The sequence below is a fragment of the Sebastes umbrosus genome, chromosome 23, assembly GCF_015220745.1.
Source record: "Sebastes umbrosus isolate fSebUmb1 chromosome 23, fSebUmb1.pri, whole genome shotgun sequence".
NCBI classification, from domain to species: Eukaryota; Metazoa; Chordata; class Actinopteri; order Perciformes; family Sebastidae; genus Sebastes; species Sebastes umbrosus.
In genome coordinates this window covers 2,511,272-2,537,471 of record NC_051291.1, presented here as the reverse complement: position 1 = coordinate 2,537,471, position 26,200 = coordinate 2,511,272, and the positions used below count along the sequence as shown (strand labels likewise).

At 42.0% G+C, this 26,200-nt stretch overlaps 1 protein-coding gene and 2 long non-coding RNA genes across 4 annotated transcripts in view; 2 read left to right on the top strand and 1 right to left on the bottom strand.

Annotated features, from left to right (window-relative positions):
* Positions 1-18,552, top strand: part of kcnc2 (potassium voltage-gated channel, Shaw-related subfamily, member 2) — a 79,785-nt gene extending 61,233 nt beyond the window's left edge. The window contains exons 2-5 of one of the 2 annotated variants that reach the window (XM_037760624.1): positions 5,353-6,286; positions 8,943-9,113; positions 14,754-14,850; positions 16,243-18,552. In XM_037760624.1, the coding sequence (XP_037616552.1) occupies positions 5,353-6,286; positions 8,943-9,113; positions 14,754-14,815 (1,167 nt within the window). In that variant the 3' untranslated portion in view covers positions 14,816-14,850; positions 16,243-18,552. Of the gene's footprint in view, positions 1-5,352; positions 6,287-8,942; positions 9,114-13,744; positions 14,851-16,242 lie in introns of both variants that reach the window. The other variant, XM_037760623.1, reaches the window with a different exon arrangement.
* Positions 2,482-13,729, bottom strand: LOC119482775. Its single transcript, XR_005205537.1, has 3 exons — positions 13,493-13,729; positions 8,925-9,086; positions 2,482-3,423 (listed from the first exon to the last, which is right to left on the bottom strand). It is a non-coding gene; the product is annotated as an uncharacterized LOC119482775 (long non-coding RNA).
* Positions 18,553-23,246: 4,694 nt separating the features above from the next.
* LOC119482378 overlaps positions 23,247-26,200 on the top strand; it is a 41,829-nt gene continuing 38,875 nt past the window's right edge. Inside the window, exon 1 of the long non-coding RNA XR_005205414.1 lies at positions 23,247-23,610. This is a non-coding gene — a long non-coding RNA (uncharacterized LOC119482378). The remainder of the gene's footprint in view (positions 23,611-26,200) is intronic.

Genomic DNA, 26,200 nt, shown 5'->3' with positions numbered 1-26,200 from the left:
CCCGGTTTTCCCCTCACTAACCGGTCAAAGACGGAGTAGATGTGATTATAACATGTGCGAGGAGACGTGTTTTTTTATGATTGATTGTTTCCTGGAGGAAGACGTCCAGCTCTTTCTGTGGGTGTTGAGTGACTGATAGGAGTCTGAGCTTAATGTGATGCAGCAACTGATATGAAAACATTCAGCTCAGGCTCGGTGACATAATGCTGAAACAAACACAACAAATTGAAGGTTCTGCCAGTTGCTGTTTATAGTGAATAAGAATTAACAACAGCTTCTTGTAAGAGGAGAAAAAAAGATCCTTGATATTTCAGTGACACATAAAGCAACGTATAATGCCGTGCTAGTTGCCCATGGAGACTGACGTGTCCATTACAGTGTGCAGAACAAACCTGCTCTAACAATCCTGTTGTTTATACCAGTAGTGTGCGCCCGAAAAAACCCTGTTTCACTCATAACTGAGACCCACAATAGACCCGTTTTTGTCTTTTTTAGGGGGGTACAGGGTGTCTTTAGAGGGAGATAGCCAACAGTCAACAGGTCAACAGTAGATGTCACATAGAAGTGGTGAACATCATCTGAAAGCTGAGAACCTGAAGATTAATTTGAGATGCAGCTCAGCACTGTGTGTCAAGTTGTTCTAGTCATAAATGTGTAAGTGTATGAGTTTATCATACACGTGGCTCTTCATGGCCACATGTTTGAAGGTCACAGGTTTGGCCTCTGCAATAGCCACCTTGGCCGTTAACCGCTGTGCCACCGAGCGAGAAAAGCCTTAAATGTAATGAAAAAGACGGGTGCAAATGGGGCGAGTCCTCGGGCTAAATTAGATCTGCATTGTTCAGAGACGGACTGTCTGTGCTACATCCGCCCTGCGCTGCTTTCAAAGAGCGATTTATAGAAGTACAGGACTCATTTAGCATGCAGAGTGTGTGTGTGTGTGTGTGTGTGCTGGAAATGTCGAGAAGCATGTGCCTGTTGCAATCACATGGTAGAGTAGCGCCTTTGCATTTTTAATGCCTGTCATAAATAACCTTGTGAGGATACATGGGTATCAGTGTGCACCTGCATGTTGGTGTAATAATGTGTATGCATGTGTGTTGGGTGTCTGGCGTGTTTAATGTAACGTGATTCAGCTGTTACAGGCCAGTCTGCGCTGGGGGAGAGGATATATCCTCGTCGCTCTGCAGAACGCCGCGATATTACAGCCCAGCACGAGACGGCGGTTGTCATTAGTTAGCGCAGCATCCGAGCAGCCGAAGGAAACAGCTCAGGTCGTCCTGCTGCTCGTTTCAGCCGGTGTGTCATGATAAGAGGGCAGACAAGAGAGGAGTGAGATCGGGAGAAAGTCAGAACGGAGCAGCGGGAGGAGGAACTGCTGTGTTAGGAGTTTGCATGTTTAAAGGAAAAATAAATCCTAAAACTAACACTTTAATCAAAGCTGCTTTTCTACTTCTAGTCACACACATTTTGGTCTTATTCTGCATGCACGTCACCGGGAGCAGATGGTAGAGATGGGAGATGTTTACAGCTTGTGAGCATTCAAGTCATGGGACAACTCCAGACTGTTTTACTAGAGTGGGTTATGTAATTTGACAATATATCACTATATATTCATTAAATGTGGGTTTTATTACCCTGAACGACAGACCTTGGCTCTGAAGCATCCATATTTGTTTGCCTTTTGAGGCACTTTTATATTAGTAAGCACCAGCTTGGATATATCTGAGCTTACGGAGAATTCCACGCTTTAAAGTCGTAAATACGACTCGGATGTTGAAGCGCAAATTGATGGTTTATGTGCTCTGCTCTCTGCTAGCGATGTCTCTATGACTGCGGTGGGCACGGTCCAACTGAATGTACGTTCCCCTGTATGTGAAAGTACAGATGGTTGGTTATGGTTGGCAGTCGTCCCCTCCGAAGGTCGACTGTGTACCACAGACTGGATATGAGAAGTGGACGTAGTCACCGTGACGTCACTTATCGGTTTGTGAACTTCTGTTTTGAAGCTTGAAGTTTGGTATTTTGGTCGTCGCCATCTTGGCTTTTTGCAACCAGAACTGAAAACACACTGTGAAAGGGTTAACGTTGTAAGATGAAAACACGAACAACTCCCAGACCGGACTGGTAGGTGGTAGCGACCTGTCAATCACAAGGTAGCCCCGCCCTAAAGTATCCCCTGCTTTATGGTCTTTGTGACTCTAAATGGGACCATAACTTACTAAATGAACATCATGCTGTATTGAAGAAGACTTGAAACTAGAGATTGAGACCATAAACTCATGTTTACAATGTTTACTGAGGTAATAAATCAAGTGAGAAGTAGGATCATTTTCTCATACATTTACACTTCTATACAATCAGACTTCAGAGGAGTCGCCCCCTGCTGGTTGTTAGAGAGAATGCAAGTTAAAGACACTTCTGCATTGGCTTCACTTCTCAGACCCGCCTGCTCTGTACATGTGGAGGTTCTTCAGGGCTGCTGTGTAGATATTAAACCCCGTTCAAGTTATTTGTTAGCTTATGATCATAAATATGCAATCCATGATTTCTTCTGAAACCCAAGAAACTGTTAAAAGTAAAAAGTAAAGTAAAATTAAAAGATAGTCTGATTCTAGAGAGAACGTCATTTCATTTTCACAGTGTTGCTGTGCAGGTTTACAAGTGAGATCAACAGCAGAAATGGTGTCTTGTTTACTTCCGCCCACAGCTCCTAGATCAGTCTATAGAAGAGGAAGCAGACTCAAGTGTCTATATTAGCAGCTTTAATAGACCAAATGCAATGCAGTCACAAACACCAAGCCCTTATGATGCTCTAGCTTTCAGTACATCACTACTGTACTGTATGTTGCCGTACTGTAAGTGCCAGTAGACACGATAAGGCTGAGGGAAAACATACAGAAAAGGTCAATGTTTATAAAAGACGTGCAAAGGAAGACAAAACTTTTTTTTGTCTGAACATTTTGTGAATAGGAATATGGCTTATGGTAATGCAAAGAAATGAACACATGCACTTATAAGACGATAAAGACATACATGTATATAATATATATGAAGAGAGTGCATGCTAACAGCAGCAGAGTGAATGCACAGCACACAGTTCAGCCGCAGAGTGACCCAAATAGTGGCAATGGTATTTCGAGAGCGCGTGAGTCATGCGATCCAAAAACAAGGCAGGGTGTGAATCTGTGAAACGACTTCTTCAGGGCTCAGTAGGCAGAGAGCGCAGCAGTGGATGGATCTGTGGGAGGAAGGTGGAGAAGGAGCGTAGTAGGCTGTGTGTGTGGAAATCTGCTCCGTCTAGCTCTCTCTCGGAGAAAAGCTGTGGATGTTTGCACATTCAGCCTGAGCTGAGCTTCTTCCAGGCAGGGCGGTGGAGACGCTGGATGGGAGCTCTGCATCTGACAGGTGGTTCGATAAACACTTAGCAGGAGAAGACCAAAACACAAGCAGAAAATAATCTGTATGTGACTCATCAGTTAATACTGTTACCGTACAGATTCAAGTGTATCAACATGATACCAGTTTGCCAAATAGAACAACAACTTAAAGGTCCCATATTGTCTTTTATATTATAAAGCAGGTTTAAGTGCTTTAATAAATACTGTTAAACGATCAAAACGCTCAATATACCAAGAAATACACACAGCCCGTATTCAGAAATTGCACGTTTGAAACAAGCCGTTAGGATTTCTATCCATTTGTGATGTCACAAATATACAATATTTAGACCATTACACGGTTTTAAACATAAACATTTTAAATGTGTCCCAGTTTATTTCCTGTTGCAGTGTATGTAAATAACATCAGCTGACAGGAAGTAAACATGGACCCAAGCTGTTGCCTAGCAACGCAATTCCGTTGAAATGCACTAAAACAGAGCGTTTCAGACAGAGCGTGAATACAGGTATATTCAGACAGACATTATGAGGAAAATAAAGTTTTTTTTTAACATTACAGCATGTAAACATGTTCTAGTAGAAACACAAAATATAAGTATGAACCTGAAAATGAGCACGATATGGGACCTTTAAGAATAATTGTGATGTTGTTTGGGTGGGGGGAATAGAATAGTTATTAATAACAGGCAGTGCTTCATATAGAGATGTTCCGATTCAGATACCTGAACTTGCGGTATCGGCCGATACCGAGTACTGATCGGATACCACACACATCACACCTCAATAGCCTGCACGTCTTTTAGCCTACATGAAATGTGTCCCCTCACTGTCCCGTATAGTTTGGAAATGGCCATTTCAGAGATGTATTTGCGACCTGGCAAACTGTACCTTGGCTCCAAATGCTCCATGGAAGTGGCAGTAGGTAGTATATTTTTGGTATCATTGGGCAAAAGTTCCATAATAACCTTTCAGCATATTGTAATTCAAGTGTTCTGAGAGAAAACTAGACTTCTGCTCCTCCTCATGGCTCTGTTTACAGGCTTTAGAACATCTAGCCCGTGACGGGAGACTTTGACCAATCACAGGTCATTTCATTGAGAGAGAGCGTTCCTATTGGCTGTGTTCCGGTCATGTGACCAGAACTTGGCGTTCCTTCACCAGATTTCACAATGGCGGCGTCACAAACTTTCTCATTTTACAGCTAAACCGTGCACTACAAGATGATTCTGAGAACATCTGAGGAGAGAAATAGGCATTACAGTAACATAATATTGATTCATATTTGATCAACGCTGCCTAGTTTGACCGTTTGGTCGGAGTTCAGAGTGATTGACAGCCGGCTCTCATAGACAGCAGATCAGCTCTGACTGCTTGTTTTCCTCCGGTATGTGAAATCTTGCAGATGCCGTTAGGAGCTTCGGAGAACACAGACGAACATGATTTTTGTCAGATTACCTGTCTCATGTACTACTGTCAGGATATAGCGACCGTTTTATAAAAATAACTTTTGTTAATCATATTTCCTCCAATCTCACCTACTTCAGCTTTAAGCGGCGTAATCCTATGTTTTTTTTCGACAACCGACAGGCGTTGGTGGAATTTATCTCCCCCTGCCAAACATACCAGCAGCAGTAAATTAAATCTGACTGCATCTCATTCCTGTGTTACGTTCCCACCAGGAGCAAAGGGGGAAGTGTGTGTTTATTTGTTGCTCTTGCTAATAGATTGCGCCTCTCTCTGGAGTCCATTCAAATTGATGCAAGTTAATTAAACTTGTCTTGAGTTCAATCTCTTTCTCAAGAGTAAATTAATTGATTTGTCTCGGTGTATGTATCCTCAGCCAGGGTATATAGAACATCAAGGTTCAAACCATTTGAAATGTAAAGGATGGATTGATATTAAAATGTTTTTCTCTTCTTCTCTTGTCCCCACCCCCTCCCCCCCTCTGTAGTTTATAGCCTTTGCATCTTTGTTCTTCATCCTGGTCTCCATCACCACCTTCTGCCTGGAGACTCACGAGGCTTTCAACACCATCATCAACAAGACTGACCCGATGCGGAACAGCAGCTTGCCGGACTTGGGCCCGCAGTACGAGATCAAGACGGACCCGGCGCTCACCTACGTGGAGGGCGTTTGCGTCTTCTGGTTCACCATCGAGTTCCTGGTGCGTGTGACCTTCTGCCCGGTCAAGTTGGAGTTTATTAAGAGCGTTCTCAACATCATCGACTTTGTTGCCATCCTGCCTTTCTACTTGGAGGTAGGGCTGAGCGGCCTTTCTTCGAAGGCTGCCAAAGATGTGTTGGGTTTCCTCAGGGTGGTGCGTTTTGTTCGCATCCTGCGTATCTTCAAGCTAACACGTCATTTCGTGGGACTAAGGGTGCTGGGCCACACGTTACGGGCCAGCACCAACGAGTTCCTGCTGCTCATCATCTTCCTGGCGTTGGGAGTGTTAATTTTTGCCACCATGATCTACTACGCCGAACGGATCGGCGCTAAGCCCAATGACCCCACTGGTAGCCTCCACACCGAGTTCAAGAACATCCCCATTGGCTTCTGGTGGGCCGTGGTGACCATGACAACACTGGGCTATGGCGACATGTACCCAAAGACCTGGTCGGGCATGGTTGTGGGCGCGTTGTGCGCTTTGGCGGGTGTGCTGACAATAGCCATGCCCGTGCCCGTTATCGTCAATAACTTTGGGATGTACTACTCGCTGGCCATGGCCAAGCAGAAGCTGCCCAAGAAGAGGAAGAAACACATCCCTCAGGTGGTGCAGGGAGGGTCCCCCATCTACTGCAAAGCCGATCTCAACACCACCTGCAACAGCACTCAAGGTGACCTGTGCCACGTCAAAGGGAGCAGAGTGCTAGAACGCCACCGCTCAGGTAAGACCATACGGCCAGATCAAGGCCATATGGGATTAAAATATAACCTATGGTTCTATTTTTCACTTTTATATGGTTAAATTATGTTAGAAATAGGCCTACCACTGGGCTAAAGTTACATTTTTGGTGTATTTGCACAAGACAATTTCATTTAAAAGATATATAGCTATCAGCTTACCTTGTTGTTTTTTAATGTTACTGTTACTGGTGCATTTCTCTTAATCAAGGTCAATATGATAGCTATATTATAAGCATGTCAAGAAGTAGGGATGCACCGATACCAATACCAGTATTGGGTATCGGGTCTGATACTGTGCTCATGTACTCGTACTCGCAAAACGGCTCCGATGCAACGGCACCGATACCACTTTACGACAGCGTGACGTTAACCTCTCGTCACCATCTTTCGGATCCTATCGTACGCGCTCACGCTCCACCTCACCGACGATGACGGATCGGGTGGGTTGCAGACATCGCCGCGGACCCATGGCGCCTTTTACGTGGGCTGCACTAAGGACAGTCTGCCCCAGTGACACTCTGTCCACGGCCCCGGGAAGCACCTTCGCCCCGAGCCTTTCCAAGCTGATCTGGAGCCGGTTGCGGCGCACCGCCTCGTATGCGGTGTGTCGCTCACACCCTCCAGCTGGCTGTTAACGAGGGTCTTTGGCAAAGACAAGTACTCGTATCGGTACTCAGTATCGGCGAGTACCCAAATGTAAGTATTTGTACTCGTACTCGCTCTGAAAAAAAGTGGCATCCGTGCATCCCTAGTTACTAAGCTAAGTCAATCCTGTGTGCACTAAAATAAGACTGTTTAAGAACCTGCTGGCAGGGCGCGCTTACACAAAAAAAAAGAGGTGGAGTGGCACCAGATGAAATCCTGCCTAGGGCACCAAATTGGTCAGCACCGGCATCGCAAACCACACCTCAGGAGTAAAGTTCAGGGAATGGTGCTATATATGTAGCGACAGCGGAGAGAATCCATAAGGGACCTCATCTCAGGTAGAAAGCGGTGTCCATATGACAGATTCCCCCCCTCGAGACTAGAAATGTTTCCCCCCGGAGACTCACTCGCACCACAGCAGCTCCCTCACAGAGGACTGAGCTCTTTTTGCCTCGCGGCCTTCATCTCTGGTTGCCACAGTGATAAGGAAGGCAATGCACGAGGTACTGAGAGCAGGAGACGGCTGTGTGAAATAGCTCATGCTGATAAGAATTCAGAGTCCTTGTGTGTCCAAGTCTTTTCTTCCAGCAGGGATTGTTCATTTGTTGTTCAGACCGTAGGTGGCTGTTTTCTCCCTCCAGGCCCCGCATCCGTAATTTACTCTCCACACATCTGATATTGATGGAAATTAGTGTCGACCTCCGTATACCGGCTTTCTTTGAATGCTGCAGCAGACGTTCCTGAGGGTACGTGCCCCCTATGGGTCTCTTTTATAGTCTATTTGTTTATTAGGTCTCAGAACCTTATATTTAATAAGCATAGAATAACTCGACTGAATGCACAAACAGAATCAATCTGGTTTAGTCGCCTGTGTGATTTCCTTAGAGGTCATTTCAAATACACAGTCTGCAAGGTTACTTTCCTCTCCGGTGCCCTTTAGATCGCCTCATTCTTTAAGTTTCAGTGTGAAAGATTTAACATGTACTGAACGCTCGTTTCAGTCACGTGTGGGAGGATTTATGCCGACCTTAACACCAAACGACTTCACTGCTGCAGACATATTTACAATGTCGGAATAAAAATCACAAGAGTTTTGCTAGAGTTGCAGCGCGCTCCCGTGATCTCGATCGTTTACTGTCAGGTGGTCATAAACCTCAGTCCGAGCTGTCTTAAATCAGTCTTTTTCTTGTCTTGACGTCATGATAAAATCCAACTTTAAAGGGACTCTATGTACGAATCAGAAATGCTTGTTAACAGCGACACCTGTGGCCGTTAAGTCAACGAAAGTCAGCGTCCTGTTGCTCTGCGCTTGTGCTCGCTCTACATAGACATGAACGAGCATCGCTCAAAACAGTGAGGAGACACACGTCAGCTAAAAGCACAATATCACTCTATATTTCAGCTGCTTGGCAGTAATGTTAGCTAACCAGACCAAGGTCTCTCCATGAATCACTGCTGATCCTAGTGTTGGCTTTTCCTGCCTCAGCCTCCCGACCGCGGCCGGAGGGAACAGGGAACAGGGGAGACGCCGGAGTTTTGGTCGGAGACGATAACGTTTCTCTCTGCGGAGCCCCGTCACTTCACAAGACATGGGAAACCTCTGTTGGTCTGGAGGAGCTGCAGCAGTTATTTCTGCACAAACGTCCACTGTACATTCACTAGATATTCTCAGAGCTAAAGTAACTCTTCTGCAGTGTGTAGTGTGCGCGTTTCCCGGGAACTTGTACCTAAGAATGGAGGGCTATGATTAAAACAATTTATAACTATCGTATTATCTAATTATTTAGTATCTCTGCTGAAAATCAGGGAATAATTGATGCCACTACTGAAGTTTTAATGGTAAGTTTATTGCTTCTGGCTTTTTTTAATCTACCGTTATGTCAGAATATTATAAATTGTATGAATTGAGGATGTTAAATTTATTACTAAAAGAAAAAGAAGCTCAGACAGAATAGTTCGGATCCCTGAGCCGACCTGTTTCTGTTCTCACAGTTCTGTCAGCAGACTGCAGCGGCGGCAGCGACCTGACCATGTCTCCAGAGGAGAGGGTCCCCATGCGAAGGTCCAGCACCCGGGAACACGACCGCCGGAGCACGGGGACGTGTTTCCTGCTCGCTGCTAGTGACTACACCTGCCCTGCAGATGGAGGGATGTTGAAAACAGGTAACTGCATGTGGAATTCAATTGTTTAAATTAATATTTTAAAGTATGGATGCATTTATTATTATAACATTTTCTTGTCTTAGAGAATCATTCTGAAAATCCACACCTGCTATTGTGCAGAAACACTGAGTCATATTTCATTCATTAGTCATCACTTATAGGTCTGGGTTAGGTTTCATCTCCGAGGGATAGCCTGTGACCGCTGTTTTCATTTTCAGTGTGTGTGGAATATTCTATGAATAAACAAGAGCAGTTCATATTTCAGAAATGCTTTACCATAAAAATACAGATGTCAGAGCTCGACATGTTTTCAGACAATCAGTCAAAAATCCTCATCAGCTGATCCGTGTCCTTAGTGACGGGGACACCGACATCCCTGGAGGGGGGGAGGCTGTTTGTTCAGGCCTAGACAGCCTAGTCAGCTCAGGTAATGTAACCTGTGCATCTTTACCATCGCGGCTCTCGGTAGCGACACATACAAGCGCTACCTTTTTTTGGCAGTTCTGAGGGGCAACCGTGTCCATGCAGCTGACTCAGAACTGTTGCTTTCTTCACAATTTATTCATGTTTTCTTGTTGCCTGGAAACACTTGAATAAATTTCCTGACCCCGTGTCTCACTTATTTGGCTGTTGCCAGGTTCATTGCCCATCTGCAGCTCCCAGAGAAATTGCCCACAGTGTATCATCTGCCCCTAAGGTGATGATACATACGCCAGCAGATGTTTCAGATATCTCACAATAGGAGGAATTAAAAGTATTAAAAGCAGAGGATGATCACCACGGATGCATTAACACAGGCGACGGGCGACGCTAAGCAAAAATAATGGCACTTCCGCTTAGGGATGCTCATTTAGAAAAATGTTCTTAACCGTTAACCGACCCTCGTTAACCGATTATAAACCGTTAACCGACAAGATTTGTGTCTCGTACCAGCTGCAGGAGCACAACAGATATTCGTTGACTTAGCAGCTACGATGCTGCGTGTAGTGTCGCGGACATGCAGCCACTTTCCCAGTAAAAGTCTCCACTGCACATTTAGTTTAGTTTAGCAGGTTGTCAGCTGTGTGTCTGTCCGGCATAACTTTAGCGAGTGTCCAACAAACAGTGTGTGTGTTTGTGCTACGTTAGCAGCTCTAGCATTGCCGGAGGCTTCGTGCTCGCCGCCGCCACACGTAGTCTGCGTAACTTCAGCGAGTTTCCAACACACCGTGTGTGTGTTGGCGGTGAGTGTGAGGTTGTTGGTGGCGTTCTAGCTGTGAACGTAGGTGTAGACGAAACTACAACTCCTCTGCTCCGCTCAAGCGAGCCAGAGACCAGAGCCGACTTCCTGTATCCTGCAACTCCGGCTCCGCCTCTTAAGGTGGGCTGTTAAGGTGGACCAGCTTTTCTCCTTAAAGTGACGAGCCGCTCCTCTGAGCCGCTCAGCTTTTGAGTTAATTATTAACATTTCTTTTAACCATTTTAACCGGTAGCGTTAATCGGTTAAAATGCCTAATGTCGGTTAACGGTTAAACAGTTAATTATGGACATCCCTACTTCCGCTCTAAACGGAAGTGAGAACACAACATGACGCGACACGCCCTAAAGAATAAGGTGAATACTGGAAACATTGTTCCCAATCAGAAATATCACCGGACGTCAAAGTCAGATTTGTCCGGATGATTTTGCCCCGTCAGTCATGTAGCGGTGCATCGGTGGAGAAAGGTCAGACTGAGAAAGGGCTTGACCTTCCAAACACTTTGACCCAAGCTAAAGGTCATCATGAAGTTCACATCTGCTGAATTCATCACAAAGTCCCGCCGCTGTTCCGTGCGATTTTCAAAGGCAGGAAAGGTCATGAACTAAAAATGTATAAACTGAGCAGCTTCACACTATGAAATAACTTTCGGTTACAGCCTCTATTCGACCACACTGAAATCATATTTAGACACCACGCCATCCCTGAAGCGTGTTTGTTAGATTAATTCCTCCATTTTTATCTGGAGCATCTAGAGGCATTACTGCTGTGTTAATCTGTAATGTGGAAGTGGTAAGCCTCGGATAATTGCCTTCTATCAGAAGTTAACTGCCTCTCCATGAACGTCCTGCTCTCAGTGTTATTGCTCTATAGTGCTGCTGTACTCACTCTATAGCAGGCACATCAATGCTATCATACCATTAGTTTTTACAATTGAATTTCAGCTCCTATTTCTAAAGAATTCTAATGAGATGATACATCATGTACGTGTTATTCTCCAGTCTACTGTAGGCAGATTAAACCACCGTGCATGTGGTCCAGATCCTTTAGGGAGCACATCATGGTGGTCTCTCTCACAGCACCTCGCCAGTCTTGTTTTGTTTTTTTTCCGACGTAGGCGGCCCGAGCAGCTGTGCCTTCGTCTCCGCCGCTCTTAGTCGGCGGTTGCAGTCGCCGCCACACTGACGCCGCTAATGCATAAAACATCGGGTCCTTTCTAGTCCCCCTGCTACCTGTCGGCACAGACCCATGCTGCCCTTTGTTCTGCCGGTTCTCGGCCGGTTCTGAAACACCCCCGGTTTAACGTACACCCTCCTCTCCCGCCCCTCGGTGAAACAAATGGTGCCGTATGCAGTATGGTAATGAGGCCACGTTTCCATTAGTTGTTCCTCATCAGTGTTAGCGCCAGCTGATTGGCATGCTCCGTTAATGATCTGGCTGCTTGGGCTTTGCTTTGTTTATTTTTGCACCAGCGTGCACATCACATGCTGCAATATTTAGAAGTTTGAGCTGTTGTTAAAGTGTGATTCTATAATTAATGTACTAAAAATGTTTTATCCTCATCATCATCAGTATGTGCAGGATACATTTATACACACAAACTGTTAGATTTGATACAGAATGTGCATGTCGGTAGTCTTAATATATATGAATGACGCCTCAATGTGAATGAGCAGTTTATATAGTTTATTAGTAGATTTATAGTTTTCTTATGAGAGAAGATACTAATATACTAATGTATGATTCTACTCTTCAACACTACTAGTTCAAGAATAACAATATTTGACTAACGGGTTTCCTACTTAACTCAGGCAGACTGGATTTTTAATCCCACAGGCTTGTCTCAAAGGCAGAGAGTTACTGTGGAGGGCGAAGCAATCTGATTGGTTGGTTGAGTGAGTGGGTGGAGCCAGAGAACCATCGTTAGAGAGAAAAGGGGACAAAATAGAAATGGAATTTCATAATTTCATTCATTCATAATCATGACATTCGTTGTGTTAGAACATCAGCATGTTAACTAACTAGCTTAGCACTATACTAGCTATAGGCTAGTGTGGCTACCTTGAAGTTCTGCTAAAGTAAATGGTGGCGGTATCATATGAAACTAAAAAACCTGATGAATCTATCGGTACCAATCATGTCATACTAGCTTGTTGTGAAGGAGGTTAAATAACACGCAAAACGTGCGCTAAATTTTGGCCATCTTCAAAGGGGTCTCTTGACCTCTGACCTCTGACCTCCAGATATGTGAATGTAAATGGGTTCTCTGGGTACCCACGAGTCTCCCCTTTACAGACATGCCCACTTTATGATAATCACATGCAGTTTGGGGCAAGTCCTAGTCAAGTCAGCACACTGACACACTGACAGCTGTTGTTGCCTGTTGGGCTGCAGTTTGACATGTTATGTTTTGAGCATATTGTTTTATGCTAAATGCAGTACCTGTGAGGGTTTCTGGACAATATCTGTCATTGTTTTGTGTTGTTAATTGATTTACAATAATATATATAGACATACATTTGCATAAAGCAGCATATTTGCCCACTCCCATGTTGATAAGAGGATTAAATAATTGACAAATCTCCCTTTAAGGTGCATTTTAATCAGATAAAAAATTTGATAATTAATCGCGATTAAATATTGTAATCGTTTGACAGCCCTAATAGTTATAAATATGATATTCCAGAGATGTTTTTGCCACCGGTTTGTTGTCATTTTTTGCTGAATGATGAGTGAGTCATAGCTTGACTCAGACTTACAACCAGAAGGCTGATGATGCAGACGTGTTTTCCTTCTCGGCTGCTCGTCAAATTGAGTCGCCTACTTTGACGGCGGAGAGTAAAATAGCTCAACTGTTCTCTTTAAATGATACCATTCTTCTCTAAAAAAGCTGTGTCCGAGATTAAACTTATTCCTAAATACCGATGGGACGGTGCGATGCATATTTTGTGGTCAGATCAGGTTTCCAGTGTGGATGGAAGGCATCTAAGTGCCAGAAACCTGGTGGTTCTTTGGCTCTATACCCGCTGAGGATTAACTCAGCCAATGAGGTTATCTCTCCCTCCAGAGCAGCTCCAAACATTTGCCTATCTAAGACTCCAATCTGCCTCACAGTCAGGAAATGTGCTGTGCATGCACTCACCATACAGTATGTTACTGTTGCTCTGTCTCACTCCTGTCTCCTGTCTTGTCTCGGTTCACTCGGCTGGCTCGGACTCGGATCGTTGCCTGCCTGCCCGCGCGCCCGCCTGCCCGAACCGCCTGCCTGCCTGCCTGTGTGTGTTCATGTCCTGTTCCTGCACCACCACCTCAAACCACCACCTCAAACCACCACCACCACCACCACCACCACCTCCACCACCTCCACCTCTCTGTCGCCCCCCCTCATCTGAAGGCTATGAGAAATCCCGGAGCTTAAACAACATAGCGGGCATGGCTGGTAACGCCCTGAGGGTGTCTCCTGTGAGCTCGCCCTACGGATCGCCCTGCCCGCTGCGGCGCTCTCGCTCCCCCATCCCCTCCATCCTGTGAGACGTCCACTTTGGCCTAAAGCACCCCCACACATCCTACCCACCCCAACAAACCACCTCCCTTTTGATATTATATCTGAACTCTGTTCTAGATATTGTGAATTTGTAGCTAAGACTAATGTTAGTTTGAGCTTTTCCTCGAAGATAGATGTGCTTAGCTAACATCCTGGTCCCGTGTCACTCGGAGTTCCCCTTTAGTTCCATATTGTCGTAACACTTTGCAATAAAAAGAACTCTGACTGGTGGCTCCAGAAGTAGCAGCCATAACATTTAATAAAGGACAACATGAATAATCAGGGATATTAGATGTTGCTATATTTAGATACCTTGAAGACGTGCTTCCAAAAAAAGAAACGAGAGATGTCACTTCATTTTTAACCTCATACGACTGTGACTTTGTTTTTGCTACTTTTATTTTTTTTGGGACGGAGACGGGAGGATTTCATCTTTCAGGACGACTCACACAAAGCACAGTCTGTCGCTCTTCACCTGCCGCTGGGCCTGCTCATGTTTTTGCATGGATCATCCTGTAACCATCGTCTGCAAGCGCTGTGGCAAAGCGGGGGAAGGAACGTGAGGAGAGCTTATGGAAATATATATCTTTATATATATATTTGAAGGAGTGTTTATTTATTATGTTGGGCTTTACTGGACTGTCTCATTTCGCCATTGGCTTCACCAACAATCCACCCAGGAGACTGAAAACACAGAACGCCAGCTGGGTGTTGGTTTCTCTCTGCATGTGGGTTTTTCTTCTTTTTTTTTGCTTGTCTTGCTGCTATTTCCGATTAACTTTCTCCCCACCTCCTTTTGTGTTTTTGTTTTTCTTTGCCACCAAAAAGCTTGTTTGTGTCTCTGGTTGTTTGCTCACAGATAACTGCAAAGAGGTTGTCTTTACTGGTTTCACACAAGCAGAGAGCAGCGTTCTGTCTTAATGGCTCGAGGGGGAAGACGCTGCCATGGCGGAAAGGTAACCTTCTGTGAGCAGGTGCGAGGGTCAGATCGCAGCGTGGGACCCTCTCACCCCTTTTGGTCATGAATTGTTTTTGTGTGTAAAAACGGGGGTTATTCAATAATCCTAAGAAGTATGTGGTCGCAGAGTAACATGCACTCTTGATGGCGCTGTTAAAGGTGCTGCTTGCAGCATTTTAATCAGTGAATTACCACATAATATGGGACATAAGTTTAATTAGTGTAAACTGCATTTTGCATCATGAGCCACTAGATTTGTTTGGAAATTTGCACCCAGATTTTGTTTGTTACAAAAAACTTTCCATTTCTGCTCTTTTAGCTGCACAGTTTCACTTTCTATCAGCCATCACCAAGGGCTATTAACTGCTCTCAAATCCCCCAACCAGACAGACTGACCTGAATTCCCTTAGAACAGCTCTCATATCTCATATTAAACCCAAGCAGCCTTCGCTTTGCCATTTATTCCTTCATAAATTGCCTCTGTGCACCAACAGGTGTGGGACAGCAGACATAACCGTGCAGCGATGCGCCTCACCCATCCCTACAGTATGTCTATACCAGTAGCAGATGGTTGCTTAGCAACTGGCTCGCAGCTAGATGCATCTTACACATAGCTCGGCAAAAAAGTCAAACAATTAAAAAGAAGAGCTCTTGCAAACATTTGTCTTTGTCTGCACACCAAATTATTGAGTCCCCCCTCCCCCACTGCAATATACAATAGAGCTTTTATATAAGTCTGGATATAAACTGAAAGAGCTCCATTTGTTCTATGTTCTTATTTATTTGTGCATATATTGAAAATAGCCAGTCTGTGCAGCCGATTAGACTGTTGTCATGCTATTAAACAGGCGTTATCGGTCGCTATAAGCCCCATAGATGTGGGTCAATAGGGGCCTGCTACACCCAATAGTAGGTTTTATCAAACTTAACAGTTTTTTTGCCTAAACGTAATTTTTTTTTGCCTAAACCTAATGAAGTTGTAGTTTTATTGCCTAAACCTAAAGAATTGTAGTTTTGTTGCCTACACCTAAAGAAGCAGTAGTTTTATTGCCTAAACTCAACTGTTTTTTTTGCCTAAACCTAAAGAAGTTTTAGTTTTATTGCCTAAATCTAAAGAAGCCTTTTTGTTTGTGTTCAAAACGTGACGTTTCATTCAGTTTTAAAACATGTTAGAATGTGTTGCTTTTAAGTTTTACTTTCACTTTTACAATATAGGAGGCCTCTATTGACCCACATCTATGGTGCTTACAGCGACTGATAACGCCTATTTAATGTCCTGATGACAGTCGAATCGTGCGGTCTGTGCATGGCGAGTTCCTCTGAAATGATGCTCAACAAAGACAAGATTATGCATTTCTGATATTTAGAAATGTGTTTATATTTCATTTAGACGATTCATTTCCTTTTTGAATGACGGTGATGGTGGGATAATTCATCATCAGTATGAGGACCTATTGCAGTGGGAGGACCCCATTTGGAGCCGCTCCTACAGGACAGTATGGAGGACGAGGAGGCGCGCAAAAACTCTTGACTGACCACCGCCGCCACCCAGCCGACGGCACAGTGAGCAGGACAGAAACTCACGAGGAATCCTGGGAGGACTTTGATAAGCATTTACCTTTTCCTGATTTCCTGTTTTGGAACTGTGGAGAAAAAAAAGGAGAGCAAACTGGACACGTCTTTAATTAAAACAGACTATACTACTGTATAGATATCGCTCCTGTAAATAAGACAACAACACAGCACATCTGGGCCAAGCTGGCTCCGTCCACACATCTGTCTTTTGACGGCGAGTCAGGTTAACGAGGTGGGTTTGGTTTTGCGTCGTGACACTCGATCACTTTCCTCGCCGTGGTATCCCTCCTCGCAATAAGTGTATTAAAGATGTATCAGTTGAGGCACTTTGTGTTCTAAAAATGGAGTGTATTCATATATGAAATTCTACATACAGTATATACAGTATAGAGAGACAAAAACGTGCTAAGTTGAATAAATGTGACATTACGGTTCATCTCTGCTTTTGTTTCCCTTGGTGATTTTCAGTAGGTTAATTGCTCTGCCGTGTGTTAATGTGTGTGTGTGTATCCTAAAACACCAGGGTAAGATCTGCAGTTTGAACGGCCCGGTCAGTGGAGACCAACGAGTGGACTTGATGCCGTCACTCTTCCAGTTAGTTTTAGCACAAACACAAATGAGACAGAGTTCCCCTGTGATGCAGTCGCCGTTGTAGAAGCCCCCCCTACCCCTTCTCCATGCCGTGCATTTAACATGCAACCAACCTGCGTTTGTGCTGCAGAAACACAAACCAAATTATTCTCACCAAACTATTCCTCATAATAGCGGAGCGGATAACATCTAGTTTTCAATCAAATCGTGCAAATACTGATACAAGCACCAAATTTGGCATGATGGTTGCCAAGGGGTTACTAAGCAAATATAAACGATTGGCCACTTGAAAATCCAAGATAGACAGATAGAAATTGACCCGCTGATAATGATTTATTTATCTCATAGAAATTCATCTACTTGATTGATTTGAGTGATCTTGGTGTCAAATTATATGTTTTCTGGCATGCTGGATCTAATTTTGATAGTTTTAACAATTTTTAACTGTAATAAGCTTGTCATATTCCTGCTTATCCGGTAGTTAAAAGGGAAGGAAACTTTGGACTACTGATCCCATGCTCGAGCAAGTAGATGAATTTCTATGAGAGAAACCATCATCTGCAGGTCAGTTTCTTGGATTTTCACGTGGCCAATCGTTCATATTTGCTAAGCATCCCCTCAGGAATCATGATGCCAGATTTGGTGCTTTTATCACTTATATTTGCCTGATTTTTCCACTATCCGCTCCACTATAACTCCTGGTGCGCTAAACAAAATAACTTCCAAACTTTTCCCTCTTTTGTTTGGGGGTTGGAGCAAAAAGTGTAGCAGAAGTTTACCAAGATATAAAAGCGGGGCTTCTAGAGCGGCTACATCTGCACGGTAGCAATCACCAAGTACCCAAAACAATCAGATCGGATTTGCAATAAGCACCCGAAAAACAAAAAGCGCCGATCCACACTGTGATTCCAGTTTAAAAACAAGAAGGCAAAAAAGAAAAGTGAAGCTCTGAAAGCTGAAAGTAAAAGGACCGGCAGGTGGCACAACTCTTTGTGCGACGTGTTGGGCTATAGCTGTCACCCTGTATACCCACAATCCTCCTCGTGTAGTACACACGCTGCTTTACTCTTTGAATTGACAAAAGGGTTACCCGTTCTTTGTGTATTTTTAGGATGACGTCGTGACTTGGAGGGAGAAAAAAAAGAAAAAAAGGTGTTTATTTTTTTGAATCCAGAAAACATGTATTTTTGTGTCTTACTGTTGAGTACATTTGCTCTTACCTGTGAAAGTCATGGTAGTCTGATGCTGTGCTTCTCCATCGTGTCCTCAAACTTGTCAGGCTTTTTTGGATCCGAGTTCATGTTTTGTATGTTTTACTGTGAGGAAAAATTCTAGTTTGAAGTCTGTATTTGTGGAGCCTTTTGTTGGCATTCTAAAGTGCATGCTGAAAAAAAAACAAAAACAACCATTATGTCAAATTGTAAAAAAAAGAAAAAAAAAAAGATGACATACTGTATATCACGTTCAAAAACAATGTGTATAGAGTAAAGGTAAATGCTATGTGAGAGATTCACATAAACTATTTATCTTTTAACTGATTGTTTCTTTCTTTACTTTGTCTTTATTCAAACGTATCTACCTGTGTTTCATTCTCAACCTATTAACACTTCAGACTGTAGTACATCATGTCACGTGTCTCTTGTAAGTTAATCTGCTTTGCATGTCCAGCTGAACTGTGTTGGACTTAGTAAAAGGAAAAAAAGGTTACGCTTGTAAGTAATAGAATGTTCCTCAGTCCTGCTATACTATAAATCAAGGACATTATAGGAAAGTGCATGTTTGATGAACCAGCTGGAAGAAGAGAAGCCGTATCTTTGATTGATCCATCTTTATCTGTACACAATTTGGATTAGTCCTCTTCCTGAACTGGTTTGAGGTGGCCTCTTCGTCCAACCCTTCACCTGCTACGATTCTGATCACTCCCTGTGCTCTTTTGAAAGTCCTTCCTGCTCATCCTGCAGGTCAAATACGAGACAATGAGCCATTATAGATTTTTTTTTAAATTTAAAGTGGTGCCAATTGAAGCACTGGATCTGTTAGACAGTAATGGGCGGTGTTGTTACCCATAGCAACAGATACGAACCAGATGCTGGAACATCAGGCTTCAGAGCAACAGAGATTGTGTTATTATTCAGAGATCAGATTTGAATCAGGGATAAAATATTCAAATGTTACCGATATGTAAACTATACACGATGACTACTGACTTTATATGTGACCTCTGCCAGACCTAACACCAGACTGTCATTCAGTAGAATGTCCAGCACCTCAGTTAGTGTGGAGTTGGTTGTTGAGGCTGCACTTTATCATTTACTCTAATGACACAGGTGTGTGATTCGACCCCTAGCATCATGCCTATAGTGCAGCTGTAAATGCTGTTTCCCCGGTGAGAGTGAAAGGCGAAAAACAAAGCAACCGGTGCCTAAAAAAACCCAGCATGCATCTGTCTGGCGGTCGGCTGAGCTAATGGTGAGCCGGCGCCCTCCTCTCCTCTCCCACTTCCTGTGTACCCTGTTCATTCTTCAACTCACGTCCAGCAATCAGCACCCGCTCGGCGCACTGTATCTCTGACACATCCCCAACTATCTTTACTCCCGTCGCCATGGAAACAGCCACAGACGTGCCAAAGAGATGTAAACAGCCAGAGCTGGGAGTGTGTTTTTCAGGACAGGACCCCCCCTTACTCTCTCTCTCTCTCTCTCTCTCTCTCTTCTTCTTCCCTCTCCTCCTCCACCCACCCTCCACCTCCCTCCCTGCCTGGGGAGGGGGGCTGGGTGCACCGTACCAGCTGCTAAAAATCCAAAATTCGTGACATGAATATTGCATCTGAGGCTGTTTTAAACATGTTGGTTTTCGCTCAGTGAAACACAAGGAAAGTGAACGCTTATATGGGTGGGTGTGTGTATGTATAAAATATATACATAGTACGTCCTATATTTTGATTTAATTTATTATTTTTTATTGTACACGTTAGTTCTAAAAGCAGACAAGACTGTAGGTTCATTGCTGTATTTGGCCTGATGGTGGTGCTAGTGGAAAGGTCAGGAGGTCAGCGACAACTCCAGAGCTCTGCCTCTATTCTATACTACACACTATTTTATATGTTGTGTCTTCACACTTATAAAGTAGGCTATTTATAAAAAGTTAGTATGCATACTGGAAAAGTGCTTGATTTTTTAGTGTGCTGTTGTTGTACTCACTATATGAAATGGTTAAACAAGTTGATTTCTTCCATACGAACTTAAAAAAAACGTATACTGTACAGATTATTATAGTGCATTAAGTCAACCCATTCTCACTCCCAACTCGTCAAATACGGCAGCTTGGTCGGTGCCGTACGCGTCAAACTACGTGTACCCCTCCAGCGTCAGTTAACTTTAAGGTCCCATATCGTGCTCATTTTCAGGTTCATACTTGTATTTTGTGTTTCTACTAGAACATGTTTACATACTTTAATGTTTAAAAAACCTTTTATTTTCCTCGTACTGTCTGCTTGTATGTACCTGTATTCACCCTCTGTCGGAAACGCTCCGTTTTAGTACATTTCAACGGAATTGCAACAGAATTGCGTTGCTAGGCAACAGCTTGGGTCCATGTTTACTTCCTGTCAGCTGATGTCATTCACATACATTACAACAGGAAATAAACTGGGACACATTTAGAATGTTTACGTTTAAAACTGTGAAATGGTCTAAATATTGTAGATTTGTGACATCATAAATGGACAGAAATCCTGACAGTTTGTTTCAAAAGCTAATTTTCTGAATACGGGCTGTGTGTATCGATTTACCGGTCCATCTACGTTCCGACCCTCAGCTATGGCCCCCAAAGCCCATAATGTCACAAAAAGTGAACAGAATTTGGCATGACTTTGGACATTTTACAAAAAAAACCTAGAGAAATACAGGGATTATTAATAAACTCACAGGGTTAAAGATGTGATGCCTCTTCAAGATGTTTTGATGAAAGCACACCTGACACGACACGACGACTATCAGTATATTTCTACACGCTGTATAAATGTAAGCAAGATGCTGAGCTCTAGCCGTCCTACTGCGGTGTGGCATTTAAATCCCGATTAGCAGCATGTAATGATCCTGGCGTGGTTGGCGAGGGCAGAGTGAGTCAGGCGGTAGAGTGGGGGGCTCCGTTTCCAGGCTTTGTTCTAGGTGCATACTCAAAAAACGCTCTAAATTACTCACGCGCTGACATGGAGCCCCTTATTGACAACCAGGAGGGCAGCGTGTAGTGGCGTACGCTAAGTGCTGGGACACACAAGGGCTGTAAATACCACCGTCAGCTCTGGGAGACAACAACAAAAATCATAAATAAAACACAAAACAGCAGAGATGAGACGAGGATTGTTACTGTGAAAACACTCCGACCGCAGCAGGAAGTGAGTCCACGCAGCGGCTGCACAGGAAGCCGGCCCTTCAGCCTTCCTGTCCACCACTTCACTCCTGTAAGTATGTGGGATACTGATGTGTACTCCTCCAGAGCTTTGAGTTTTCATCCTTTATTTAGCTGCAGGAAAGAGGGATGGATGGAGGCTCTGCTATGCAAATGTTCTCTTAAGCTGCATTAAAGATGTTTTATAATGTTTTGTTCTGGTTTCTGAAGTTGATGATTTGTGAAAGAAAGTCTAAGTACAGCTCAACAGTATTTTAGGCGTCAGTGTTTCTCACAGTAGCTAGAAGAAAATTAGTTTTTGTATCCAGATATATTCAGTATTGATCTCCAAAAGGAAAAGAACAGTCTGTTTTTTATCAGCCCACACAGGAGGGGTCAGAGGTCAGCCACAGAAGAGCAGCACTGATGGAGCTGGCGATTACTCAAGGACACATCAGACAGGCTGGTTGCAACAACGAGGAAGTGTGATAAGCTTAAAGCAAACATGCCCAATTAATTTGTCACCAATATTAGCAGAAATTTAAAACAATTTTGAGACCATATTCTGGTCAAATCTCCCCTATTTCCCCCATTCTTCATTGCCCTCTTACTGTCACTGTACGGCGTGTATAAGCCATAATCCGTACTGTTTCCACCCGGACGGCAAATAGAGCCACACCAAATGTCGTGTCCTGGTGGTGGAAGAGAGATGTTTGCGACATATCACGTTATATAAATATCACAGCACGCAGCGCCCAAAGTTGGGCTTTGCTCGAAGCAGCAAAAAGCTGTTGTAACAATAAGAAATAAGAAGGTTATAGGTTAAGAAATAATGGGCTTCAGAGCGCAGTGGTGCCGTTGTCACATTGTGTCTTAAAGGACTTTCAGTGAGTGAGAGACAGAACTAAGAGAAAGAAATACTCAATCAATCAATAAAAACTGATGAATATTAGTTTATGCCAGAGATTCACTCAAGTTCCCACTAGAGTAGAGAAAAGTAGGCCTATTTAACGTAAAAATGCTGTTGCAGTGCACTTTATTTTGTTGATTTCATTCTTTAAAACTCGCCAGATTGCAGGAAACAAAGTCCCTGAAACTCAGAGACTGAAGGGAGGACGGTCAGTGTATCTTTTGGTCATTCGGTTTTCCTTTCACAAATGTTATTTGATTTTCGTTTTAAAATACAAAAATCAATATTGAAATACGAGGCGTTTTTCTTTACCGGGGTCAAAAAAGGATGAACTAATCTAAAAAACATGTTGATTATCATTTTCTATTTCTAAAAACAAAAACAAAAAATTCATTAGAAGACAGAAACGAAAAAACGCCGCGTTTTTTCATATTCTGCGACCGGAAGTTGCCATTTACAAAGTAAGAGAGCGTATGAGGTCTTTTTCCCAGACACACTCTTTTATTGTTTCTAAAAACTACGTACTGATCCATGTCCATCACCTTCAGTTACACAGCAGCACGGGGCGTTTTTTTCATTTCTGTCTTCTAGTGATTTTATTTTTCATTTTTAGATATAGAAAATGAAAATCAACCCATTTTTTAAGTTTAGTTCATCCCCTTTTTAACCCAGATAAAAGAAAAACGCCTCGTATTTCAATATTAATTTTTGTATTTTAAACCGAAAATCAAATAACCACAATTTTTTTTGTTGATGTCCTCTGAGACAGAAACATTTAATAATTTCCTTTGTCATTATTTTGACAAATTTCTCTTTCTACTTGTTTTAATAACCTTTCTTAATTAGAGTGAAACAGCTCCCCCTGCTGGGCTGTAACCATGGAGAGGCTGTAACCATGGAGAGGCTGTAACCATGGAGACTGTAACGGCTGGTTCTCGTCAGTCAGTGTGGTAATAAAACCCGAGATGACGCCTCCTCCTACCTTCAGCCAGGTGAAGTTCATATTCTATCATATAAAAACACACACTAACGCTAAATATTAGACTACTGTATCAGTTGCGGTTACTGAATAGACAGTTTACTTTCTAATAAACGTGAAACCGGTCAAACTAGCGTCGCATCAACCGTTTAGTAGTAAGTTAACATAAACAACAGAGAGAGCTAACTAGCTAGCTAACGTTAGCTTGATGCTAACGACCGTTAAACAGTAAAGTGACGTCACAGAGATGAACTACAGACATGGAGGTGATGACCACTTCATGAAGGACAAGAGACACTTCAGAGTCTAATAACGTGAGTTAAAATACATCCTCTGTTTGTCTGGTGTTATTTAACAGAAGTTTTTATTATTTTTGGTATTTTTTTTTATTGAAGATAATTAATCTACAAACATTAAGGCATTGAAATCTAAACTCAATACTTCTAACATACAAGGCACAATTGGATAGGAAAGATAACTTAAATTATATTTAATTATATAATAACAAAAATAAAAGAGGGTAGAAAATAATTCAAGGAACAAAAAAAGAAATGCTTAAATAAATAAATAAATAATTATAAGACAATGGCAGCATGCATATTTTTTTTTTGAATTTTTTATTGAAGATAATTAATTTGCAAACATTAAGGCATTGTAATCTGAACTCAATACTTCTAACATACAAGGCACAATTGGATAGGAAAGATAACTTAAATTATATTTAATTATATAATAACAAAAATAAAAGAGGGTAGAAAATAATTCAAGGAACAAAAAAAGAAATGCTTAAATAAATAAATAAATAATTATAAGACAATGGCAGCATGCATATTTTTTTTTTTTATTTTTTATTGAAGATAATTAATTTGCAAACATTAAGGCATTGTAATCTAAACTCAATACTTCTAACATACAAGGCACAGTTGGATAAGGAAGATAATTTAAATTATATTTAATAATATAATAACAAAAATAAAAGAGGGTAGAAAATAATTCAAGGAACAAAAAAAGAAATGCATAAATAAATAAATAAATAATAATAAGACAATGGCAGTATACATAGTTTTTTTTTGTTATTAAAGATAATTAATCTACAAACATTAAGGCATTGTAATCTAAACTAAATACTTCTAACATACAAGGAACAATTGGATAGGGAAGATAACTTAAATTATATTTAATAATATAATAACAAAAATAAAAGAGGGTAGAAAATTTTCATTCATTTAATTTCAAAATTTATTTCGAACATGTGGAATACAAAAAATAAGGAAAAAATAAAGAAAAAGAATGATCATACCAACAAGTGGACAGTCAGAAACAAGTAGTATTTACATACAATGAAAAGCGTAAAAAAATAAATTGTCAAACGACTTGATGCCTTGATTTACATATTCGAAAAGGAGTGAGAAGAAGTATAAACTTATTTAATCCCACCCCTTCTCCATAAGTCAATTATTAATTATTAACCAGCTTCCTTATTGAGCCATACATATACTCTAATTAAATTTTCCTAAATTTGTCCAACTATAATTATTATTATTTATAATTATTCTAACTATAATAAAAATAATTCAAGGAACAAAACAGAAATGCATAAATAAATAAATAATAATAATAAGACTGCCGTCTTCCATAGCAGCTCTAGGGGGTCATCATCATATATGTTCAGTTCTTCATCAGCTCTGAGGAGACACTTTGCATGTTGTCCTTTCATTAGTCTTAAAGCACTGAGATGATTGTCCACAAGGTCCCTTTTGATAACTGAAAATAGGGGTTTCATTTTCCTCCATCTGGATGCATGGATGAAAACATTTGCCAGCAGTATCAGATTGTTCAATATAGTCACTCTTAATGTCTTTAATGTTAATACCAAACACAATATTTTCTCTTGTGAGAGGAGCAAGTAGTTGGATTTTGGTTGACAGCCAGTCCTGCAAATCTTCCCAGAATGCCGCAGAATATATACAGATAAATATTAGACATTATTTTGAAATGGACTTCTTTTGTCTTGGGGCTTACAGGGTAAGTGATGTATTTAGATCTCCATTTCTTAATGTCTGAGTCTGTTAATGTTGTTAGCTAATGCTCATGTTGTTATGGAGGATACTGTTCCTTGTCTGAGTGGACTCTCAAAGCTATTCTGTTATTACTGCTGTCTGCATTCACAATCACTTTCCCCAGTTATGCATTTATTGGTTATTAAATCACCTGTTCACTGTGTGTGGTTTGTAGCTCCTGTGGAGGATCTTGTTCAGTAGGTAACATTATCCTCTGTGTTGTAATTAGCAGTCAGTAACTTGGATATTGTAGGTTGTGGATATGTGTTTGTATGCCAAGTACAGCAGATAGATGAGGGAGTGTGTAAGTCATGTGTTTGATGCATGCATTGATGTGAATATCAAAAAGTATTTGAATGAATATCTCTTAGTACTCAGTAGAGCCCTGTATGAGAGTAAAAGCTTTGTAGTGTTTATTTAAGAAAGCAGATAAAATGTGCATAGTTCTTTCTGTTGCCTAAATATCACCCTGTGGTTGCTGCGTGGTTTTATACTACAATACAATAGTACCACAAATCAGCAACACTTTAGCTTGGTAGAACAACACAGTGTCCTACTGTTTACCTTATATATTTTTTTAGATGACCACTAATGACGTGTATTCAGACTACATGAATGAAATTTTTTGTCTTGACACGCCTAGTGTGACATCTCTAACGACAGTCAGTTAACGTTGGTTAATGTTAACTTTCTCAACTAACACTGGTGATCCTGGAGAGTGAGTGGCAGTACATATTGAGAGAAACTAGTATTTTCTTCAGCCATTGTTAAAAAAAACAAACCAACAATACTTGCTAGCCAGCGTTAACTAACGTGTTCAGAGAATTATTCTCATTAATAACAA